At 53.8% G+C, this 10961-nt stretch overlaps 1 protein-coding gene across 1 annotated transcript in view; it reads left to right on the top strand.

The window, feature by feature from the left end:
• Positions 1 to 119: 119 nt before the first annotated feature.
• The window catches only part of DMBT1 (deleted in malignant brain tumors 1), a gene marked incomplete at its 5' end in the record, with an annotated part of 20442 nt that continues 9600 nt past the window's right edge, over positions 120 to 10961 (top strand). The window contains 9 exons of the mRNA XM_007451120.1: positions 120 to 495; positions 1273 to 1302; positions 3212 to 3535; positions 4312 to 4341; positions 4400 to 4572; positions 5298 to 5394; positions 6009 to 6353; positions 9202 to 9231; positions 9493 to 9643. Of these exons, the coding sequence (XP_007451182.1) occupies positions 120 to 495; positions 1273 to 1302; positions 3212 to 3535; positions 4312 to 4341; positions 4400 to 4572; positions 5298 to 5394; positions 6009 to 6353; positions 9202 to 9231; positions 9493 to 9643 (1556 nt within the window). The remainder of the gene's footprint in view (positions 496 to 1272; positions 1303 to 3211; positions 3536 to 4311; positions 4342 to 4399; positions 4573 to 5297; positions 5395 to 6008; positions 6354 to 9201; positions 9232 to 9492; positions 9644 to 10961) is intronic.

Raw genomic sequence — 10961 nt, 5'->3', positions numbered from 1 at the left:
ATATCCCCGTGGGGATAAATGATGATGACCGGGCTCAGTCAAGTCCTCCGGAAGGAAACAATTTCCTTGAACTCAGAAGTCTTTCCCTGGAAGGATTCTGAATCGCGTTCGGTCCTCAGGACCTCTTCCTCCGGAAGACACAGGAGAGTGCATTTTTCCATCTCCTTCCAGGAACTGAATCAGGATTGGCCCTGAGGCTGGTGAATGGAGGTGACAGGTGTCGGGGCCGGGTGGAGGTCCTGTACCGAGGCTCCTGGGGCACCGTGTGTGACGACAGCTGGGACACCAACGATGCCAACGTGGTCTGCAGGCAACTGGGCTGTGGCTGGGCCACGTCGGCCCCTGGAAGTGCCCGGTACGGTCAGGGCTCAGGGCCGATCGTCCTGGACGACGTGAGCTGCTCGGGGCACGAGAGCTACCTGTGGAGCTGCCCTCACAGGGGCTGGAACTCACACAACTGTGGGCACGGCGAGGACGCCGGTGTCATCTGCTCAGGTTGGTCTCGAATAAGCTGGGGGTCCCGCACTGGGGGAGTGGTTTCCTTCTGACACTCTGTTCCCCTCTCAAAGCATTTTCTACATTTCTCGCTTCCTTACATCACCTTGTCTCTCTGCTAAGGATTAGTATGAGCTCTTTGACAAGCTGCCAGGCATGTAGCTGGTGAACTGGAACAAAGAACCAAACTGAAAGTGACTTGAAGCCCTTTTTCTCCTGCCACAGTGCAAGCCAGAGGCAAAAGAGGCTAGTTCTGTCATGAGGTCTCTGAATGGAGGTCATGGCCTAGGACTGCAGGTGGCCCAGGGTTTGGTTCCTGAGTCCGGGACGGTAGCCCCTCCAGGGAACTGGGATGCACTGTCTGGGCAGCAGGTCCGCCATGTGCAGCGCAGTGGACCCTGTGTGGCATGCCTGGCACAGCCTTGTCATCACTTACGCTCGGGCCTGACGGATCACACACGGGATTTAACTTGAACCTGGACCCATCAGTGCTGCTGCCTCAGTGCGCCCATAAATGCTGTGAGGCTGATGACTGGTGTGGGTCCACTCGGGCATCTAGACACAGAGCTAATAACCGTGACACTGGAAATAAGGGATGCTGGGCTGCCTGGACCTCTCAGGAGGAGCCTCTTTGGGGGGTGAGGATGCCAGAGGTCCCACCCCGCGTGGCAGGGCTCAGGCATGGACTGAGCGTCTCACCTGTTAAGCGCCGTCCCCCATTGCCCCTGTGGTGCCCCTTCTGTGCAAGGTGTCTGATATGCCTTCTCTCTCTCCCAGCTGCCAGGCCCCAGTCCACGCTCCTGCCAGGTGAGTCCTGTGCCTCTTGACTCCGGGGTGTCCCCTCCCTCCCCACTCACTTCCGCAGACTCCAACCAGGAGCCCCAGGTGGAGCGAGTGGACGTTTGCCACCTCTCAGTACCTGCCCTGGTCACTCTAGAGCGAGCAGACGCTTCCAGAGGGGCCATAGCACGAGGGTCCTCGGGTCTGCCTCAGCGATTTAAGGGCATTGTGGCTACACAGTGTCTCCCCAGAACTTTGGTTGATAGGGAGGCCTGTCCTGGCGTCATTTCTGCCTGAAAGCATTGTCTAGACCGAGAGTTATGTGTGCAGGGAGAACGGGGCTGTTTCGGGTCCCAGCCCCCCACGGAGTCCAAAAGGGATACTTTCCCCAGAGAGCATTCAGTCAGGAGAGCGTGCTAATTGCTCCTGTGGAGTGGGGCGCCTCATCGCCATGCCGTGGACATTGGAGGGCATGATCTGGCTCACGGCAAGCTCTCAGAAAAGGCCTATTCCTCCCCCAGGCAGTGGAGAGTCTCAGACCCCACTTTCCCTGATGTGAGTGATAGGTCACTAGAGCAACCCTGACTGTAGGCACGTCACTAATCCTGCTGTGCTTTTCCTTCAGGCTGGTGGACGCCCACAACCCCTGCCGATGGTAAGCATCACTTGGATCCTGCAAAACACTCCACTCATCAGGCCTGGGTGCAATTCTTGACTCTGGGTTTGAGGCTCTGAGCTCACCACCTCATCTAATGTGGTGGGTTCCTTTCGCGTGCCAGAGTTATGGCGAAACTTCGTTTCCCAGTTGTGGCATACATTACTCAGAATGCTTTTGTTGCCAAGTGACAGGATCCCAACTCACACTCTCTTGAGTTGGGGGTGGGAGTGTGGGCCGCAATGACTTCCATAGGTCAATGGTAGGACGGTCTTCAGGTAGAGCTGGATCCAGAAGTTCCAGTACAGCTTTTCCCCTGCACTTTCATTCCCCCTGTTTTCTAATGTTTATGGACGTCACTGTCAGCTTCCTTCCTGCCAAGGGGCAGTTGTTAGCCACTGGTCTGCAGCCCAGGAGGGGAGAGAGTATGTGTTTTTTCTAGCTCTTGGGCTGACAAGCCCTGGAAGGCCTCTGAACAGCCTGCTACCAATAGATGCCTTCTCCGTAATGATGTCCATGTGCTCTGATGATTTTCAGCGGGTGCACGGCTTGTTCAAGAGTCACCATAAGTTTGGGGTTTAAAAATGACATGAGTGGGCTTCCCTGGTGGCCCAGTGGTTGAGAGTCCGCCTGTCGATGCAGAGGACACGGGTTCGTGCCCCGGTCCGGGAGGATCCCACGTGCCGTGGAGCGGCTGGGCCGCTGAGCCATGGCCGCTGAGCCTGCGCGTCCGGAGCCTGTGCTCCGCAATGGGGGAGGCCACAACAGTGAGAGGCCCTCATAACGCAAAAAAAAAAAAGGAAAAAAGACATGAGTGTGTGCTCAGCAGAAAAGTAGTCTTCAGAATAACCGCGGATCTGATGGAGTGGGTTCCCTTGTCTGAGTGAACATCTGAAGGTGGCTCCTTGTTGGGGTCTGGGAAGCTGTCTCTGGTGGGCTCCTGCTGCAGGGGCTCAAGCTCATCCTAGTGGTCCCTGGGGATTCAGGCTGTGGGCTTCTCCTTTTCCCACCTCCTTCCCAAGGCTGGGATCAGCCACTGAATTCCTGGGCCTTGTGGGGAACCCATCAGAGAACATGCGTTCCTCTGTCCACAGCCAAGTGTTCTATCAAACAGCCCCGTGGGGATAAATGATGATGACCTGGCTCAGTCAAGTCCTCCGGAAGGAAACCATTACCTTGAACTCAGAAGTCTTTCCCTGGAAGGATTCTGAATCGCTTTCGGTCCTCAGGACCTCTTCCTCCGGAAGACACAGGAGAGTGCATTTTCCCGTCTCCTTCCAGGAACTGAATCAGGATTGGCCCTGAGGCTGGTGAATGGAGGTGACAGGTGTCAGGGCCGGGTGGAGGTCCTGTACCGAGGCTCCTGGGGCACCGTGTGCGACGACAGCTGGGACACCAATGATGCCAACGTGGTTTGCAGGCAGCTGGGCTGTGGCTGGGCCATGTCAGCCCCTGGAAATGCCCAGTATGGTCAGGGCTCAGGGCCGATCGTCCTGGATGACGTGGGCTGCTCGGGGCATGAGAGCTACCTGTGGAGCTGCCCTCACAACCCCTGGAACACACACAACTGTAGACACAGCGAGGACGCCAGTGTCGTCTGTGCAGGTTGGTCTCAAATAACCTAGGTGTCCATCTCTGGGGAGTCGTTTCCTTCTGACACTCTGATCCCCTTTCAAAGCATTTTCTACATTTCTCGATTCCTTACATCACCTTGTCTCTCTGCTAAGGATTAGTATGAGCTCTTTGACAAGCTGCCAGGCATGTAGCTGGTGAATGAGAACAAAGAACCAAACTGAAAGTGACTTGAAGTCCTTTTTCTCCTGCCACAGTGCAAGCCAGAGGCAAAAGAAGCTAGTTCTGTCATGAGGTCTCTGAATGGAGGTCATAGCCTAGGACTGCAGGTGGCCCAAGATTTGGTTCCTGAGTCCGGGACGGTAGCGCCTCCAGGGAACTGGGATGCACTGTCTGGGCAGCAGGTCCGCCATGTGCAGCGCAGTGGACCCTGTGTGGCATGCCTGGCACAGCCTTGTCATCACTGACGCTCGGGCCTGACGGATCACACACGGGATTTTACTTGAACCTGGACCCATCAGTGCTGCTGCCTCAGTGCGCCCATAAATGCTGTGAGGCTGATGACTGGTGTGGGTCCACTCGGGCATCTAGACACTAAGCTAATCAGCTTGACACTGGAAATAAAGGATGCTGGGCTGCCTGGACCTCTCAGGAGGAGCCTCTTTGGGGGGTGAGGATGCCACAGGTCCCACCTTGCGTGGCAGGGCTCAGGCATGGACTGAGCGTCTCACCTGTTAAGCGCCGTCCCCCATTGCCCCTGTGGTGCCCCTTCTGTGCAAGGTGTCTGATATGCCTTCTCTCTCTCCCAGCTGCCAGGCCCCAGTCCACGCTCCTGCCAGGTGAGTCCTGTGCCTCTTGACTCCGGGGTGTCCCCTCCCTCCCCACTCACTTCCGCAGACTCCAACCAGGAGCCCCAGGTGGAGCGAGTGGACGTTTGCCACCTCTCAGTACCTGCCCTGGTCACTCTAGAGCGAGCAGACGCTTCCAGAGGGGCCATAGCACGAGGGTCCTCGGGTCTGCCTCAGCGATTTAAGGGCATTGTGGCTACACAGTGTCTCCCCAGAGCTTTGGTTGATAGGGAGGCCTGTCCTGGCGTCATTTCTGCCTGAAAGCATTGTCTAGACCGAGAGTTATGTGTGCAGGGAGAACGGGGCTGTTTCGGGTCACACCCCACCGAGGAGTCCAAAAGGGATACTTTCCCCAGAGAGCATTCAGTCCAGAGAGCGTGCTAATTGCTCCTGTGGAGTGGGGCGCCTCATCGCCATGCCGTGGACATTGGAGGGCATGATCTGGCTCACGGCAAGCTCTCAGAAAAGGCCTATTCCTCCCCCAGGCAGTGGAGAGTCTCAGACTCCACTTTCTCTGATGTGAGTGATAGCTCCCTAGAGCAACCCTGACTGTAGACACGTCTCTAATCCTGCTGTGCTTTTCCTTCAGGCTGGTGGATGCCCACAACCCCTGCCGATGGTAAGCGTCACTTGGATCCTGCAAAACACTCCACTCATCAGGCCTGGGTGCTATTCCTGACTCTTGCTTTGAGCCTCTGAGCTCACAGCCTCATCTAACGTGGGGGGTTCCTTTCGCGTGCCAGAGTTGTGGAGAACCGTCACCTTCCAGTTGTGGCATACATTACCCAGAATGCTTTGGTTGCCAAGTGACCAGATCCCAGCTCACACTCTCTTGAGTTGGGGGTGGGAGTGAGTGCCGCGATGACTTCCTTAGCTAAGAGGTAGGACGGTCTTCAGGTAGAGCTGGATCCAGAAGTTCCAGTACAGCTTTTCCTTTGTACTTTTAGTACCTCTATTGTCTTATGTTTATGGACGTCACCGTCAGCTTGCGTCCTGCCAAGGGGCAGTTGTTAGCCACTGGTCTGCAGCCCCGGAGAGGAGAGAGTATGTGTTTTTTCTAGCCCTTGGGCTGACAAGCCCTGGAAGGACTCTGAACAGCCTGCTACCAATAGATGCCTTGTCCCTTATCATGTCCATATGCTCTGAAAATTTTCAGTGGGTGCATGGCTGGTTCAAGAGTCAGGTTAACTATGGAGTTTGAAAATCACATGAGTGAGTGCTCAGCGAAAAGTAGTGTTTAGAATAACCTTTGGCCTGATGGAGTGGGTTCCCATGTGGGAGTGAACATCTGAAGGTGGCCCCTTGGCAGGGTCTTGGAAGGAGCAAGGGCTCAAGCTCATCCCAGTGGTCCCTGGGGATTCAGGCTGTGGGCCTCCCCTCTTCCCACCTCCTTCCCAAGGCTGAGATCAGCCACTGAATTCCTGGGCCTTGTGGGGAACCCATCAGAGAACATGCGTTCCTCTGTCCACAGCCAAGGGTTCTATCGAATATCCCCGTGGGGATAAATGATGATGACCGGGCTCAGTCAGGTCCTCCGGAAGGAAAATATTACCTTGAACTCAGAAGTCTTTCCCTGGAAGGATTCTGAATTGCGTTCGGTCCTCAGGACCTCTTCCTCCGGAAGACACAGGAGAGTGCATTTTCCCATCTCCTTCCAGGAACTGAATCAGGATTGGCCCTGAGGCTGGTGAATGGAGGTGACAGGTGTCGGGGCCGGGTGGAGGTCCTGTACCGAGGCTCCTGGGGCACCGTGTGTGACGACAGCTGGGACACCAACGATGCCAACGTGGTCTGCAGGCAACTGGGCTGTGGCTGGGCCACGTCGGCCCCTGGAAGTGCCCGGTACGGTCAGGGCTCAGGGCCGATCGTCCTGGACGACGTGAGCTGCTCGGGGCACGAGAGCTACCTGTGGAGCTGCCCTCACAGGGGCTGGAACTCACACAACTGTGGGCACGGCGAGGACGCCGGTGTCATCTGCTCAGGTTGGTCTCGAATAAGCTGGGGTCCCGCACTGGGGGAGTGGTTTCCTTCTGACACTCTGATCCCCTCTCAAAGCATTTTCTACATTTCTCGATTCCTTACATCACCTTGTCTCTCTGCTAAGGATTAGTATGAGCTCTTTGACAAGCTGCCAGGCATGTAGCTGGTGAATGAGAACAAAGAACCAAACTGAAAGTGACTTGAAGTCCTTTTTCTCCTGCCACAGTGCAAGCCAGAGGCAAAAGAGGCTAGTTCTGTCATGAGGTCTCTGAATTGAGTTCATGGCCGAGGACTGCAGGTGGCCCAGGGTTTGGTTCCTGAGTCCGGGACGGTAGCCCCTCCAGGGAACTGGGATGCACCATCTGGGCAGCAGCCCTGCCGTGTGCAGGGCGGTGGACCCTGTGTGGCCTGCTGGGCACAGCCTTGTCATCACCTACGGTCCGGCCTGATAGATCACACATGGGATTTGGACTTCGAACTGGACCCCTCAGTCTTGGTGCCTCAGTGGGCCCATGAATTTTGTGAGGCTGATGACTGGTCTGGGTCCACTCGGTCATCTAGACACAGAGCTAATCACCTTGACGTTGGAAATAGGTGATGTTGGGTGCCTGGATCCCTCAGTCTGGGTGCCTGCAGAGCAGTTCCCACAGCAGTTGGAACTCCCACAGCTGTGGGCACCACGTGGCCGCCAGTGTCATCTGCTCAGCTTGGCTCCCAAGTCATTGAGGTTCAATTTTAGTGTGGTTTTCCCCAGAAAAAGGCTGTTTGTTCTTGGCTCCTCTCACACTGAACTTCCCTGAAGGATGGGCAGTTTCCCTGAATGCATCAACCATATACCTTGGTCCCTGAATTTCTTGGGTCTGGTGTAGTACCTTCCTTAGTGGCCCACCAGGCCAGAAAAGGGTGAGTACAGGTTGCAACGACAAATTCCCCAAACACCGTTTTTATTGTGGAGACTGATATCTGAGTTTGAGGTTTGCTATTCAGCTCTCCTGGACAACTCCCAGGCCGCCCTTCTCATGCCCTGGAGGGTAGGGGCCAGGCATTCAGCATGTCTCTCTCAGGAACCCGCTGGGTGTGTTTCAGCACATACTGGGTGCTGAGGCTAATCCCGTTTCCTCTTTCTTGCAGGCCCAGAAACCTACCCTACTACCGCTGGTGAGTCACTGCCGCCCAACCCAAGACTCCTCTCCGGAATTCTACCCTCACGGGTTTCCAGAAATAGAAGAGCAGCCTCCTCCTATGGGGTGCTTTCCCTCTGAGGACTCTGGAATCCGTTTTAGTGATAAGCTGAGTCCCCCAAACTATGGCTGTTACTCATCTCTGGCTGGAGGGCCCCTCTGGTCTGCCACCGCTTGCTGCCAGCGCTCATTCAGAGACGCTGTGGGGGAAGAGGTTTGGTTTTCTGGTTGTTTCCAATGAAAATAACTCGTAGTCATTCCATAGAGAACTGTGACCATGCTAAAAACATGGCCGAGGAACACTCCTACGAACGTTTGTCTGTTAAAGAATGCTGCACGTTGAGAGCAATCCCTCAAATGATCTTTATGATACAGAGAAAATATCTGGTGCTAAATATGTTGGGAAGTGCTATATACTCCGACCCTTTTTGGCCAGTCACAGTGTTAAATTGGAATGGTCAAGGCTCTGAGAAGTCCTGCAGTAAGGAAAAGGATTTATTTTCTCCATCAAACTGATGACCATGGAATTAAAAAATGATCCAGCAATATCCTAAAATCACTTCATTTTCTTTCTAGATTGGTGGCACCCATCAACTGCAACCACTCAGAATAAATATCATATTTCTCCACCTGACTGAGAGGGCACGGGCTCCTTCTCTCCAGCCTTGGCTGCTGGTCCCCGAGCTGCAGTCACAGTGCTCGCTCTCCAAAGAGTTTGCCTCTCCTGCCTTTTCTGGCACGTGGCATCGCCTGCAGCTGATGTCCCAACCCCAGGAGGGCTGGGCCTCTCTTTAGGCTCCTCTTTGCCCTTTAGTAGCCTGGCCAGCCTAAGATTCAGATCTCTGGTCAGTCCCTAGGCGAGGCTGCCCCCCTCCCCCGTGTAGATCCCACCCCTCCCCTTGGACACTAGACTGCGGTCAGTGCTGGCTGGCTGCAGCCGCTTCATCTCCGAGCTCGGTGTGTAATCAGCAAGAGCTCCTGACCGGCTGCCCTTGAGCTGCTGCTGAGCTCCCCCTCTCCCTCCACCCCTGAGATCTTTCCTCTCCGTCCCCACCCTCCCCTCTTCACCACCTGGCTTCCTGAAGCAGCAGCAGCTTCCGGCCGCCCCTCCCCTCTGATCCATTCTCTGCAGTGCAGCTAGGGGCATCTTCAAAAGATGCCAAGGTCAGTCCCAGTCTCGGGGACTGATTCCTCAGGGCCTTCTGGTCACAGATCCTCACTGCTCAGGACAACCTCTAGGGCTCTGCACAATTCTCTCCTGTTGTCTGGCTAGTTCCCGCCATCCCTCCTGTCCCTGCTGCATACACACTGAGGTTCCCCAAATGTGCCAGGTACACCTAGGTTCCTTGGCACACACTGTTCTCTCTGCCTGGAACACCCTTTCTCCCTTTCTGCCTTGCCTCCCTGATAATCTACCCCCCTTTCCCTGCTCAGTCTGGGTCAGGAGCCAAAGCTCCAGGCTCCCACCATCTCCTGGGCTTTGCTCCATCACAGTCCCAGCCCATGACACTGGGATTTGCTTTTTTCCATCCTCTCCTGCAGGCTGTGTGGTCCCTGAGAGCAAGGCCTCTATCCAGCATTCACTGTGAACCCAGGGTTGGCACATTTCCAGGCACAGAGCCAGCAAGGACTCAACAGTTGTGTCAAGGGTACCAGGGAACTGATCATTATGTTTTCTCTTTGTCAACAGATCCTGTTTACAACCTCACCCGCCCAGCCAGTAAGTTCTGAGCTCCCTGACAAGTCCCCTTTCCCTTCTCCTCAGTGACAGGGACACCGGGGAGGGATGAGGAGAATGGTGGGGAGATGTTTTCCCCAAGTGCAGTCTCTGTGGAGGGGCGCCCCACTGACCATCAGTGTGTAGCTTGGGTCTAGGCACCGCCTGGTGGGTTTCTGTCTTGGGAATTGTTAAAAAAATCTCCCCCAGGTGACGGTGCAGTGTGCATTGTGGGTCATCAGTATTTCCATTTTATCCCAACAGCAAATTATTCCTGCGGAGGCTTCCTGTCCCAACCTTCAGGGAGCTTTTTCAGCCCATCCTTCCCTGGGGAGTATCCGAACGATGCCAAGTGTGTGTGGGACATCGAAGTTCAAAACAACTACCGTGTGACTGTGGTCTTCAGAGACGTCCAGTAAGTGTGTGCGAGGGACCTTGCAGACACTTTAGAAGGGGATAAATGGCACCTAGCACTTCAGGAGAGATGTTTGCCATAAGATTTTTTCTTATGGGTTCCATTTTCGACCGAGCACAGAGGTGGCACCAGGACCAGAGCAACTGGTTTCCAGTTGCACCTATGTCACTAATTTCCTGTGTGACCACGGGAAATCACTTAATTCACCTTAGCCAAGAGAGGACAATAAAATAACTGCTTTCCTACCCTTGCTGGTTACTGGGGGGGCGGTCACAGGAGAGAAATATGTGAAAATACTTGGACAATGTTATCCAGTGGGATTATTGTTAGGAGTAATAATAATAATAATTATTACAATATTTATTATAATAGTAATAATAATAATTGTTAGGAGTAATAATAACAAGAATCCTATTAACAACCACACCAGTTTTTCTGAACCCTTTTCACTCTACTCCCTCCTTTTTTGGGGTGAGTTTTGGGCAGAGGAGGAGAAATCCCTGTAGCAGAGGTTAGGTCATCTGTTCCTCATCCAGTGAAGAGTGGGAATCCTTGTTTTAAGTGGAGGAGGCTTCATCAGAACGACAGTGATACGTGATTGGTTAAAGGAGGGGGGTGACCACAGCGAGTCACCAGTAGTTTCTAGAGTCCTGGGAAGGGGTGTCCATAATTTCTCCTCTAACAGCCACCACCGAACAAAGTAGTTTTCTCTCTCGATTTCTGGTTGCAGTGGCCTTGGGAGTCTCTGCCTTGGACATTTGTGTGGGGTTTTGCAAAAGGTACAATATTATTTTAATCTCTTCTTCATTACAATTCATACTGGATTGTGGGGACTGTATGAAATCCTTTGGAGGAAGGTTGACGGTGACTGGTTCTGAGTCAGCATCTTAGTAACAATGACCACCACTTGTGACATTTTATGAAGCCTCACGACGGCTTTCTTCAGTATACATGGGTAGGGAGATTTCACCTTCGTAAATAAGAAACCTGAGCTGCAGAGAGGCTATTTGACTTGCCCAGTATTTTTTTTGTTCAATTATTTGTTTCGATCACTATGAATTCATGGATTTTAAAAAATTCTATAGGAAACTGGGGTCTTTTTGATCAAAGAAAAAGCCTCAGTTAGGATGTGATCCTTTCTCACGTGATGCAAAAGGCTGTCAGGAGAGGGGCTGTAGATCTCATGCGTGACCCCAAAAGGCAGGACTAGAGCCATGTATGGAGGTCATGGGAAGATGAATCTCCGCCCGATTTAAGAAAGTCTCACGGGCTTCCCTGGTGGCGCAGTGGTTGAGAGTCCGCCTGCCGATGCAGAGGA

The sequence above is a fragment of the Lipotes vexillifer genome, unplaced genomic scaffold, assembly GCF_000442215.2.
Source record: "Lipotes vexillifer unplaced genomic scaffold, Lipotes_vexillifer_v1.1 scaffold1842, whole genome shotgun sequence".
NCBI classification, from domain to species: domain Eukaryota; kingdom Metazoa; phylum Chordata; class Mammalia; order Artiodactyla; family Lipotidae; genus Lipotes; species Lipotes vexillifer.
The sequence above is the reverse complement of the archived record's forward strand: the minus strand, read 5'-3'. Positions and strand labels throughout refer to the sequence as shown.